Source organism: Octopus sinensis, linkage group LG1 (assembly GCF_006345805.1).
Source record: "Octopus sinensis linkage group LG1, ASM634580v1, whole genome shotgun sequence".
In the NCBI taxonomy this organism is placed as follows: Eukaryota; Metazoa; Mollusca; class Cephalopoda; order Octopoda; family Octopodidae; genus Octopus; species Octopus sinensis.
Genome location: NC_042997.1, coordinates 121750107 through 121765248, shown reverse-complemented (window position 1 = coordinate 121765248; position 15142 = coordinate 121750107). Strand labels below are relative to the sequence as shown.

General features: G+C 30.0%; 1 protein-coding gene across 1 annotated transcript in view; it reads left to right on the top strand.

The window, feature by feature from the left end:
- LOC115216511 (glutamate receptor-like) overlaps window positions 1-15094 on the top strand; it is a 701885-nt gene extending 686791 nt beyond the window's left edge. The window contains exons 16-19 of the mRNA XM_029785951.2: window positions 3641-3749; window positions 7547-7678; window positions 10043-10147; window positions 13405-15094. Of these exons, the coding sequence (XP_029641811.1) occupies window positions 3641-3749; window positions 7547-7678; window positions 10043-10147; window positions 13405-13476 (418 nt within the window). The 3' untranslated portion in view covers window positions 13477-15094. The remainder of the gene's footprint in view (window positions 1-3640; window positions 3750-7546; window positions 7679-10042; window positions 10148-13404) is intronic.
- Window positions 15095-15142: the final 48 nt, after the last annotated feature.

Here is a 15142-nt window from a genome sequence, read left to right as displayed (position 1 = left end):
ACCCACAGCTTTTTAATATTCTCCCAAAGAGTCTGAGGAACCTGCACAAAGTAGATGTAGGTGTTTTGGTATCAAAGCTGGACCGTTTTCTCTCGAGAGTCCCAGATGAACCTACCTCACCAAAAGAGGTGCAAATGAGTGTAGCTACATCAAACTCCATTCTTCACAAAGTGCTACATAATGGACGAGTCTCTCAGTAATAAAAGTGTCGCAAAACAGCGGTGAATAAGCATAGCCGCAGCTCTGAGGTGAGACTACAGAAAAAAAATAAATAAATATAAATGTATGTATATATATATATATATATATATATATATATTAGCACACACACACACACACACACATATATATATATATTTAAATATATGCATAATTATATCTATAAATATGTATGTATATATATATCTATACGTACATTTATGTATGTGTATATATTTATAGATACATTTATGTATATATATATATATATATATATATATATATATATATATTTATAGATACATTTATGTATATATATATATATATATTTATAGATACATTTATGTATATATATATATATATATATATATATATAATTATAGATACATTTATTATATATATATATATATATATATATATTTATAGATACATTTATGTGTATATATATATATATATATATATATATTATAGATACATTTATGATATATATATATATATATATATATATATATATATTTATAGATACATTTATTATATATATATATATTATATATATAGATACATTTATGATATATATATATATTTATATATTTATAGATACATTTATGTATATATATATTATACATACACTTATACATACATTTATATATATATATATATATATATACATAAATGTATGCATAAATATATATATATATACATAAATGTATCTATATATATATATATAACTTAGAATAACTTAGAAAGGTTTTGGCCAGTATTGGCCCAGGCCATGTCTAACTTAATAGCACCACCTGGCGAAGTCTATTATATATATATACATAAATGTATGTATATATATATATATATATATACATAAATGTATGTATAAATATATATATATATATAAATGTGTGTATAAATATATATATATATATAATAAATGTATGTATAAATATATATATATATAAATGTATGTATAAATATATATATATATATATATATATAATATATACATAAATGTATGTATATATATATACATAAATGTATGTATAAATATATATATATATATATATAAATGTGTGTATAAATATATATATATTATACATACATTTATATATATATACATACATAAATGTATGCATAAATATATATATATATACATTTATATATTTATATAAATGCATGTGTATATATATATAGATATATATATATAACCGGATATATATAATGGTTTTCCGAATAGCCTCCGTTGGAATATTACACATATGTTGTAATTTTTAACTTGAACCTTTAAGAGAAGTCAATGGTAAATACGCCTCGGACGTATTTATTGCAAAATAAATTACTATACGACACCTGAATGACACCCATATGTATGTGTAAGTGTGTCTATTTGTGTGTGTGTCTGTGTATGTGCGTATGTTCGCGTGCGCGTGCCTTTGTTGCTATATACATTGTTCTTAATATGAAGTGGTATATTTAATTAAGCATATATGTTTTTCAACTTTTGTTTATATAATTTTGCCAGCTTATCCACACAAACCAGAAGCTATGAGGTGGGGAAATGTCTGATTATACTACATAAATCGATCAATTTCGGAGATTGACATGTGAAGAAGAACACAATGTAGTTTTATCATTAACAATGTAGCTATTATTGTTGATGTTTCGGTTTTTATATTTAATGCTTTGTTGTTTTCTTAATTTATTGTTTATGTGGTGTTTGCTCTCCTTCAGATGTTCCGCAAGTGATAACACATAAACGGAAATTATAAGTCTAGTCATATCAAATATATGTCTGAATAAATAAAACAATTTAAGGTGAATTAAAGAGATATCAGGGAAGCATCATAAGCAACATGTACATCATCGATTTATCATATAAATGTTTATCTAACTCCAGTGCCGAATAGCATTGAATAACTGCATACATAATTCATGCAGTTTAATATCATACACATATAAACAGAAAAACAAGCATACAAATATATGTAAATGTATGTGCGTGCGTTGTATACGTGTTTATCACCTCGCTTGATATATAACAATTTGGCCCTCATTGAATGATTTCAGTAACGCTACAGGTTAAATTCTCTTTCTTGTAGGAAAGTTTACCGGCTTTTCTACTAGTCAAGAAAGCGGTGATGTGAGTGGTATCATGCAGTCATTTAGATTGCTTAACGTAATGCATTCAGTGAGAGATCAGGCACGAAGTAGGGAAGAAGGTAGAATCGAATTCAGCACTCGACTTGCCCTTCATATATCAAGTTCAGTGATACGAATGGCGACGCATAATATTTCAAAGAAAACGACAAATGCAAAAATATCTTATGTCTTTTAAACTAATCCAACATGATTTGAAAAATGAAAAAAATATATATATTTACAAAATAAAAACAGTAAAAATAACTTATTTCTTATGGTAAAAATATTAAAACTTTACAAGACTCCGTAATATAGTGTATGATAACAAATTCTTCAAAATAAGATAACGTGAATACAATGAAAAATTACTGCAAGCAAAGTATGATTAGGATCCATTATTTTATGAGAGATATGAGTATTTAATCAGACATATATTTATGCCATCGTTAGGAAATTATTCAGACAAAATAACGCCCTCCGACCCACAATTTCACATCTTACAAATTCCTACATCGACCTACAGATTATTTAAGTACCCGGCCATTATTGTGAATATACAAAAAACTGGAGCATCGTATTGATTCCTCAAAGGAAGACTTAGAAGTTCCGCAGAAAAGTGATAAAGTCTACAAAAGTTCTGCAAAAGACGTGGAGAGTCTCTTTATCAATGTTTCTCAAATGAATATTATAAGCAGAGCATTAAATGAGGTGTATACACACAATACAATAACAGCATATAATATGTCAAACATTTTTAGAAAGTTTCTGATGTCTTGCACAACGGAGGTTACATTCCACACCCCACAGTCTAAATACGCAATTACACGGAGTGGATGCTCGCTCTTCAGTCGAAGTAATATCTATGGCATTCCATATGACTCACGTTAAAAACCAAATTCTAAGTCAGCATATCTTCATACATACCAGGTCAGTTTATGTATTCGTCGAGACAGACACATGTGAACAAACAGACTTAGAATCTTTTTAAAAATTCTTTCCCTAAATTTACAACAAATTCATAGACTGGAACATATGAACAAAACCAGAGTACTTAATTCCTTAGCAGAACTAAATAAACAAAGCGAAAGACATATCCAAAGGATGATAGTGACGTCATCATACATATATGATGTCTCTAAGAAATTCCTCATGGTGAAAGTAAACATTTTCGGTACTATACATTTGTTTTACCACGTGAATATGACCACGGTAAAAGAGCTAAATGTAAATTTTAAAGTAAGTATTTACGTCGGGTAAATACATTTTATATCGTAAATTCTGAAAACTAAAAATATCTGTTTATTTTTGTATTTAGAGATTCAGTGACATTAGCAGTTCTTGAACTTAAAGAAGAAGGTTCTTTGCATAAGCTGTATCAGAAATGGTGGTATGAGAAAGGCCAATGCGGTTTCGATTCAGGAGGCGTAAGTATTAGATTATCTACTTACAAGGCAAATGACCATTTCTCATTATTAGTTCCCTTTTCTCGTTTGTGTGCAAATTAAAACATTAAGCATATCGATGGGATCAGAGGAGATACGTAGATACAAATGGAAACAGAAGGAACAACGGTTCTTATTCAAACTTCAGAATAGTGTTCATGGCGTGTTTAAATGAACGTTTACCCTTCTGCTCCTGTATTTCTTCTTACTTCAGTTAACCCATTTTCATCTTTCAGCTACATTCTCACCTTAATTCCACCCAACCCCACATCTGTCCGACAGCTTATTTTCTTTTAAGTTGTCTTTCATTCTGCATCTAGCATTCAGTTTCTCTCTTCCTCTACTCTCTATCTACGTATGAAGCATGTTGTGTGTTTCCCATCAGCTTCAGCCAATCTTTCTATCATCTCTTCCAAATAATCCTAGTCTTACCGACGCAGAGAATAATACCAGTGTGCTTGTATCTTGTTTTATCATAACTATACATATAAATATATTGCATATTTTTGTATTAAAATATACGCGTATACACACACACATATATTTGCAATTACGCATACTTACACATATGCACACACACACGTGTGTATGTATGTGTGTGTGTATATATATATATGTATATATATAATGAGCTGGTGATGTGTAGAGGAAATTCATTTAATGTTTTCGTTAATACATCGGGTAATTCCACAATTTAACAGACGTATCCAGCGGTACATTTATATTTATTAAATTGTTGACGTTAATTTTCAATCAAACATTATTTCCAATTGTCTAAAATATTAAAATTCTATGAATGAAAAAAAAGAGAGAGAGAGAAATAAATCACCGCTCTCGGCGTTGCCCATTTGGAATTTTGTGCAAGTAACATACATAACAACGTTCCTTTTTAATTTTACGTGCAACCTGACGTATCATTGCCTAAAAACAATTTTACGTCTTGATTTTGATATGAAAATATGACTAATGCTCATTATTCTTTCTCCTTGTGTGTTTATTGAAAACTCTATCGAAAGTCATAGAGTATAAAATAGGATTAGAACCAGACACCTGAAGAAAGCCATCAAGGAAATAGGCACTCCTTATGTAAGAGTTATCTGCGGACTCTACTCTCATGAGCCTCTCTCAAATAATGGTCGAATAGATTAGATGGACAATATAATTTAACATAAATATCCTTCATCAAGCGAATACGAACAGCACAGAATGAATAGCTAAGTTCTGTGTGTGCAAACATAGTAGATAGTATTAAATGAATTAATTTCATGTAATTTGAAGAATATAAAACGTTTCAGGTGTTAAACATATGTGTGTATATATACACCGCCGGAACTTCTTATTGACAAACAATAGCAGTGATTGTTTTCACCTCAATAGACGTCATTAATTGGTTGAAATTGCCAAAATACGAGAAATTTAACAACAAATAGCTTACAAACTACAGAATTTTCTCAAGAACGCCAAGAGGAAAAATGTTTTATGTGACACATTCTACCAGTATACGAAGTTTAAAAGAGTTTAGTTACAAAAAATTATTTTTAAAATTTGCCGGTGAAAGTGAAAAGATCCTCAAATCAAAAAATAGAAACAGTCATTTCCAGCCTTTAACAAAAAAAAAAACAACCTTTGTTTGCAATTTGATTTGCTGTTCTCACTAAGAGTGGGAGAGTGAAAGCTTGGAAGAAAATGTTTACGATTGAGCTATCAAGAGAAGTAGGTGGTCAGTTATATTTACAAGGCTACAAACTCGTTCTTACAGTAAACTAATTATACATCCCAATGTGAAACCTAGACTGTATATCATACTTTGGGTTCAACAGTCCCAACCAAAACTAGGTAAAGTGTAATGATCTTCACTTTCAGGTTCTGTGAAGGATTAGAGAGGAAAAATAGCTAAGTTTAAGAAAATGATTTGTATAAAAGGCTGAGGTGATTTTAGGATTATAGAAACAAGCAGATTAACCGAAAGACCGATAATCGTATAAATTATACAAACATCACAAAATCTAGTTCTGAGTAATCTAGTCAAAATATAGACAAAAGACTCGGGGATCGTCTAATTGATATATTGCTGGCTACATAGTGAAATAAATATATAACATTTTGTTAAATTAGATTATAGATAGAGTCACACTGGAAATTCAGAGGAGAAAGGAGGAAAAACACACAAATTTGCTAATACATGACACAAATGAAATATGTATGTTGGACGCATTTGTGACGGAATGATGAATGAGGCTGGATGAATAACTGAATCGCTACTCCAATCTTTGTAACTATTGTTTCTCGTATCATAACACATGAAAAGTTCACATACGATACTTCTTTATGGAAAGTTCACTGTATAGGCTCAATATGCAGCGTAAAATAATATAAAAGTTGTGATCACTGAAATATAGAAATGTGTGTGAAGATTAATCAAATGAGAACACAGACTGACAGTAGAACACAAACTGCGTTTGATATAGAAGAAACATTTTAATATTATCGTTATTATTTCTGTTGCTCCTACAATGAAATTATTATTATTATTATTATTATTATTATTATTATTATTATTATTATTTTCTTCAACATTATTAATAGCACTAATAATGCCACTGTTTGCATAAAATATTAGTATTTGTATTGATGCTTGGTAAGGTTCAAAGGCATGCGACCGTTAAAAGATTATTTCACGCTTGCGTAGATTTGTATAGCGAGGAATGATCAATGAGACCGTATATCTGCCGCAATAAGGTTAACAATGTCAGTCAATCTTCAAAACAATGGTCTGGTTCGAACAGAAATTTATCGTAGATGGAAAGAAATTTATAATACATGAATTTTATATCAGAAGGTAAATCCTACTGTCGAACACTGCAGCAAGAATAGGGTCGAATTCAAAAAAAAAACTGCACTATCATTCTATATATATATATATATATATATATATATATATATGGGCGTGGCAGTGTGGTAAGAAATTTACTTTCCAACCGCATGGCTCCGAGTTCAGTTTCACTGCGGGGAACTTTGGGCATCTTCTATAGCTCGGAACGACCAAAGCCTTGCGAATGGATTCGGTTGTCAGAAACTGAAAGTAACCTATCGAGTGTGTATGTGTGTGTTACCACCACTCGACAACCGGTGTTGATGTGTTTACATCCCCGTAACTTAGCGGTTCGGCAAAGATCCCGATAGAATAAGAACCAGACTTAAACAATAATAGGTGCTAGGATCGATCCGTTCAGTTAAAATTCATCAAGGCGATGCCCCAGCATGATTGCAGTTTAATGGCTGAAACACGTACAAGAATATAGGAATTTAACTTTTCCTAATTCTGAGTTTTAAACTTCTGTACTTCAGATAATGTTTGAAGGAAGAAAAAGGGTTACTGTTAATATTATTCGATATAAGTAAAAACAAGATCAATAAAGGGTTTTATTGTTTACATATGCAAAATAATACTTAAATAAAGCCCAATGTGATTAGTATAGCTGAGAGCTGGGAGATGAAAATATTCGCTAAAAAGACAAACCAGTTTATGTTATTATAAAATGAAAACATTATTATGGCTGTATATGTAAATATACTTTTACTATTTCATTTATATGAGAACCAAGATTATTGTATGCGATATATACTTTGTATTAGATAAGATCAGTCATTAAATTGAAGCGATAAAACAGCTCACTCAATTCATTGAGATTTGAATACACTAATCTAAAATCTCGTATATCTAAATTCAATTCTTTTTCCAATTCTGATGAATACTTTATAAATTATCTTTCATACAGGACTCGAAGAAACGCGAGTTGTCACTAAGCAACGTAGCTGGTGTGTTCTATATTTTGATATGTGGACTAGCACTAGCTATAGCCCTTGGAATTCTGGAGTTTGTCTGTAAATTAAAATGCCACGGAAATAAAGTAAGTTTTGTTTATTTTTAATTTTCATTCTATGTATAACCAAATGGTTTATTCATTATAAACGAAAATAATTTATATGCTTTGTATTTTGTGTGAATAAATATTTTACGTATACGTTTATCAAAATCGAATTAGATATGTTGATAGAAAAATTCCAAAGCGCACCCTTCAAGCCGAGCCAATCTGCAAGAGATTTAGAGGTAAACCAAGAATGGGATGATGATGATGGTGATGTTGAGGATGATGATTAATTCTGACAAGACCCCTATTCTCCTTCGACTTTCTAGGAATGGTGGATGGATGGATGGTTATATACATACGGATAATCATACGTAATTACATGCTCTCAGATACTGACACACTTCTCTATTTCTTTTTTATTTAATTTAAACGATTCATAGGCCTACTAAGGAATTTGCAGGAGATGCATAGTTCATTGGAAACCCTCATTTTTATATTTCTCTCTACTTTGAGTAAATCCTTGAGTCACTGTATACCTACTTTGCTTACACATGTATTGGGTTGTCCGGAAAGTTCGTGTCGATTTTTAAAGGAAAGAAAAAGGTCAATAAATACTTGCTATTACATTTTTAATCGACCAAATATGAACCATTTTGTTGCACAATGCGTCTCCATCTTTCCTTTAACTTAAAAATACCCTGTTCCCAGAATTGAGGGGGTTTCATAGCAAACATTTCATCAAGGTATGTATTTACGCCATCCAAGGAAGACTATTTTGCAGAGACCTGAATAAGTGGAAATCCGAAGGAGCAATATCTGGTGAATATGGAGTGTGAGTAATACATCCCAGCCAAGCTGCAGCAATTTTTGTCTGGTTCCCAAAGCATTAAGCGCCGAAAATGAACTTTCTTATCTTCCATTTTAAAGGGTTACAGAATTAACACAGGTTATAGGAACATAAATCTTCTTCCACGAAATGATAGCTTAAACTGTGCTCTAAAAGGAGATGTAGTCAAATCCTATTTTATGGACTCAAACATGTTCTTAAATAAGTCGAAAGATAAGCTACTATAAATCGGTATGAACTTTCCGGACAACCGAATATATAAGTACATCTGTGAGGTTGTGTACACGCTTGTATGTGGGTTATGAATAAGTACACATATCAATTTCAATCTAAAAATAAATAGACTACTCAACACACGTTGTATTTAATTTCACTAAATTGTTTTTTTCTCACGATACGATTTCATTTCTTTCCTCTAACTTTGGGTCTACTTTGCTATTTCCCACAAGCTTTCGTCAGCGAATGTTTAATGCACTTGCAGAACTGATCGGATAATTTTAAAATAAATTTCTCAACATGAGAGCATTTATTTCTATTAACCCTGAAACATCAGACATCATTCCCTATTGTTTCATTAGAAAACAACGGTCATAATCAACTGATAATTTAAAAAAAAGTTTACATCGTTACAGGCATCATAAGAGGAAAGTGAATTTTTATGGTACTTTTCGATAATGAGCCAGTAAATTTTATTCTGCAAGAGACCAATAATTATTATAACTCGGTTGTTATTTCAAGTGAAAATAAATATAAAAAGTACACTTAAGAAAAATTATCCTTAGCATATATGGAAGTGTGGTTTTTACCTTAAAACGATTTCTGTAAGAGACAACCATGTGTTATTGTTCAGTTTATGTTTTACATTTATAATATTCTGCATGAAACTCTAAATGTATAGTCATAGCATCTCATGATTACGTATAATTCGACGCTGGTTGAATAATCCTAAAATAAAAGGGAATTTCCAAGATGGATACAAAAGCTGATAAACCTTTATGCTAGGTCTTGTGCTGATATTACATGTTATCTCATAAGCTGATAGGATTTTACTGAGTCAGGTTGTATTAATATGTAAGACAATATTGAAGTTGATGAAAGAGTCAATAGTGGATGTATATTAGTTCTATTGAGCTATATACAATACATACACACACTGTATGTGTATATATATAAAGTATGCAATATATACCTAAGCATATACATTATATTTATGCAATATCTACGTAAGCATATATATATATATATATATATATATATATATATAATATATATATATATATATATATCCATATGCATCTATAATTTAATATACCAATACTTTATATATATGCGTGTGCACGGAGAATAAGCCTTGTCATTTCATACATTTCATTATAGGATGCCGTATATATATGTATATATATATATATATATATATATATATATATATATATATAGACATTAATATCGGGTACAATGTGCATGTGACCATCAATATCAGTATAGAATTCTGAATCTAATACTTTCGTTATGCACTTTTCATACCAATTTTTAAATAGCTTTCGTTTATCTTTCAGGGTGAATATATTCCTGGCCGAAAGTCAGGCGATGGAATTTCTGGTGACAAAGATGGACCTGGCCATCTATGCCCCGATTATATGCCTGAAAAAGCTGTTTCTACGGTACAGTATATACATATACATAATATGCATATATATACATATGTATGTGCGTGTGCGTTTTGTCATTGTTCACTGTATACATTTATACCCTTTTATTTTGTTCATATTATAGATAAGTGGGAAGTACTACATGTTTTCGAAAAGGAAAAATTATGATTTTTAGCAGGAGTTATAGTTAATTTAAACCCCAGTGTGTGTGTGTGTGTGTGTGTGTGTGTGTGTGTGTGTGTGTGTGTGTGTGTGTGTGTGTGTGTGTGTGTGTGTGTGTGTTGTGTGTGAGTGTGTGTGTGTGTGTTGTTCTTATGTTGAAGTCATCTCTATTTCAAAGCAAAACTTAATCGTCTCTGTATCTTTGATAAAACAAACTGATTTATAAGATCTCGCACATGAAACGCGTTTTCAGTTGGCACCGGATTCGATCTCGTTCTTTTTAGGTATTGGTTAATAAAATTGAATTTTGACAGCTTAGTATTTACTGCTTTAAGTTTTATCCTTGACGAAGTTCACGTTAAAACTTGCGTGGGAGTGGCTGTGTGGTAGGTAGGTTGCTTACCAACCACACGGTTGCGGGTTCAGTCCTACTGAGTGGCACCTTGGGCAAGTGTCTTCTACTATAGCCTCGGGCTGACCAAAGCCTTGTGAGTGGATTTGGTGGAAGGAAACTGAAAGAATCCCGTCGTATATATATATATATATATATATATATATAATATATATATATATGTATGTATATGTTTGTGTGTCAGTGTTTGTCCCCCCAACATCGCTTGACAACCGATGCTGGCGTGTTTACGTCCCCGTAACTTAGCGGTTCGGCAAAATACCCTGATAGAATTATTACTAGGCTTAACAAAGAATAGTCCTGGAGTTGTCGATTTACCGACTAAATGCGGTGCTCTAGCATGGCCGCAGTCAATTAACTGAAATAAGTAAAAGAGTAAAGAGAGTACAGAGCTTACTTTTTAATTGATGAGTGTAACTTCATAACTTCATGATTAGATGAATAATGTATGGACATCTATGTTGATGCGTTCATGATGATAAAATCTACTTTTGTATTATGTTTTATGGTGATTCTGAAAGGCTTACAGATGTAATTGGGTGATTTTATATATATATTTACATTGTAGATATGTAGTTAAATAATGATGCCGCGTGGCATGGTGACTCGATTATTTGACTCACGATTGTAAGATCGTATGTTCGATAGCAGGTGACGCGTTTTGTTCTTGAGCAGGACACTCAGCTGGCAAAATATCTGCTAGTAGATCATATGTTCTTATAGAATTGTCATTCAATGAAGATAATTTGTAAATAGGTATTTGATTTTATTCCTTAATATCTACAGCACATACACAAAAATGAAACACGGTAGATGAATATTATATGCTATTTAACTCATTCGAATAAAAGTACTCCAATTATAATTTTACCAAAAATATTTATCTAACTGAAATAAATAAAGAACAAAAAAGGAAACAATAAAATTAATGCAAACAGACATATTCTTGAATAAGAAATGACTTAAACTCAGCTGTATATGTATTAGGCAAGGAATAAGATCAACATGATATACCAGCCATGCGTAATTGCGTCAGAAAACAGAACCTAATTGCCTGTGATGTGCGTAAATTCTGAAGAGAGGAGTTTATACAGATATAAATTTGATTTTAGGATTTTACACTCCAGCATACACATACACGCATATATATATATATATATATATTATATATATATATATATATATTATATATATTATGTGTGTGTGTGTGTCTGTGTGTGTTTGCTGGAGTGTAAAATCCTAAAATCAAATTTATATCTGTATATATATTATATATATATATATATATATATATATATGTATGTATATTTGTATGTATATTTGTATGTATATATGTATATATGTATATATATATATATATATATATAATATGTATATATATGTATTATATATATATATATATATATGTATGTATATATATGAATATATGTATATAATATATATATATATATATATATGTATGTATGTATATATATTATGTATGTGTATATATATATGTATGTGTATATATATAGATGTATATATATATATATATATGTATATATATGTATATATATATATGTGTATGTATATATATATATGTATGTGTATATATATGTATGTGTATATATATATGTATATATATATATATAATATGTATATATATGTATATATATATATGTGTATGTATATATATATGTGTATGTATATATATATATGTTGTATATATATATATATGTGTATATATATATATATGTATATATATGTATATATATGTATATATATGTATATATATGTATGTGTATATATATGTATATATATGTATATATATGTATGTGTATATATATATATATATGTATATATATGTATGTGCATATGTATATATATATATGTATGTGTATATGTATATATATGTATGTGTATATATATATATATATGTGTGGTGTGTGTGTGTGTTTTAATTGTTAAAGAGGACAACAAACGTCAAGGTAAGGCAAACATCTCATGTCATATACCAGAAACAGCTTTAAGACTTTGAATTTTTTTTCCAGTAATAATAATGTAAGTGACTTGAGATGTTTGTTGTCCTTTCTAACAATTATAAATCTGCTATATCAGAGATCTGCAATGGGTCCATAACTAATGTCTCGGGTTTAACTTGTAGTCCTAGTAATCCCTTACAGCACTTACAAAGCGTACATCATATATATATATATATATTATAATATATATATATATATAATATATATATATATATATATTTATAAATATATATTCATATATATATTACTCTTTATTAATGTATATGTATGAGAGAATTTGTGTAAAATATTCTGCACGTATCTCACTGACCGTTGTGGCCCTTAGAATTATAATCCAATACTTCAGCTCAATTGTGTTAACCAAGAATCGATACTTCATTTGGCACATGATCTATTATGTATATCTTTGCCATAGAACCCTTTTGTAAATAAATAGAGAAATAATTGTCTCTATCAAATTTAAATGGAATCGAATGTCATCGAAACCTTCTTGCACAAGACGTCAAATATAATCCTACTCACGCATATGAAATATATATATGTATGTACACGTGTGTGTATTTTATTACATTTCTGGTTTTTAAAATAATTAAACTTTTAAAATCTTTGTTTCCCATATAATTTTCAAATTAAATTTTCACTAATATATCTACTTTTCTTTCTTATATTTGTAGTTCACGTACACTGCTCCACAACTGATAGCGTTTGAGTCTTATGCTGACGGCAACTCCCATACGCAAGTATAACAGCAGCTAGGAGTGTTGTGCTGAGACACAACCGAAGGCTATGAGACATAAACGCGACAGTAGACAGGCCACTGTCCACCCCTCTGATGTGTGAATCCGACAAAAAATATAAACCAAAAACTAAACTGCCAATTGAACCATTGTTTCGGATATATACATATATATATATACATATTATATATATATAAATATATATATATAGGACCTCAACTACAGTCAGAACAACATCAAAGCACATTGGCTGTATAATTACCTCTCTCTATGTTTCTTGACTTCTTTATTTTCGTTAAAATCCTACTTCAAAACAGAACAAAGTTATTTAAACATATGATAAAGAAGAACAACATCAGTTGAAAAGGAAACAAAAATATAGTTACAACTAATATATTGCATCAAAGTGAACGAGTATTTTTTTTCTCACGCACGAAAACCCCTTTTTATGCTCGGTTTATATTTACACTATAATTTTCGTTTCGATTTTTCGTTCTGTTTTTTCCATATTACGTTTCGGTTGTTCTGCAGTCACAATTTATATCAAAATTTATCTGTTTACGTTATGGAAAATGAATGAGAGGACACAATACGTGCCACTCGACTGGCACCACTTAACCTTCATCAAAGACAATCGAACGTCATCATTCATGAAGAGTAATTGTTATGGCAGACGAGATGTGAAAGTTTGGGTTGATGGAGCACGCATATACTTCATTTGACAAATCTAATTGTATAATAGTAGTACTTTGATCTCTCTCTCTCTCTTTTTCTCGCACAGTTGGTATGTGTATATATATAAATATATATACCGCGCACATATACATAATTTGTGAGTCACACATTTCTAATTGCAGTTGTATCATGATACAGGTATCTAATGTAACGTCTACATAGGTAGATGGGTGGATATAAATATACACAGAAGCGAAACTAATGTGTAAAAACACACAATATATTTAATTTACTAGAAATCATTTGCTCATGAACGAACTATATTAGAATGAGGAACCGAATATTTGTCAAATATTTAAATCTGAATGTTGAATCCTCACAAATCTAAAAAGTTCTTCGTCGATAAAACTTGGTTGTTTACATATAAATAAACTAAAGTTACTCTTTCTGTATCATAACACCGAAATTCTTTCTTTGATAGTAAACAATATTATATAATAGCGAAAATTACGTGCGTAACTGTGAAAGATATATCGAACTGAATGCGCTGAAAACTATTTAGTACAAGGCGAATCATATTATGGATATTTGTTGATAGAAGACTAGCCATTATTAGCGTTACAGTTGATATCAAGAAAATAGTTTCCATTAATGGAATGCTTGCTTTAATGTTTCTTGAGAATAGTTCATTTAATATCAGATTCATGTTTGTCCATATACCAGGCAAATTAAAGCCTTTATATTTGTAAACGTAAAAATCTTCATGTGAAATTGTAATTCAGTGTAATTGCTTAAGTAAAATAACTCATTGGTCTAATGTTTTGTACATTTTTAAACCATGCTAAGATGAAACATTTTGGTCGACGAAAGCCAACTTTGATCTTTCTTTATAATAAATATGTATCTTTGTCAAAAAGTAATCAGATACAAATGGCGATGATAAAATAAAATACAAAAAAATTCCCTTAGATACTGAAATTATATTTCAATCATCATTTGA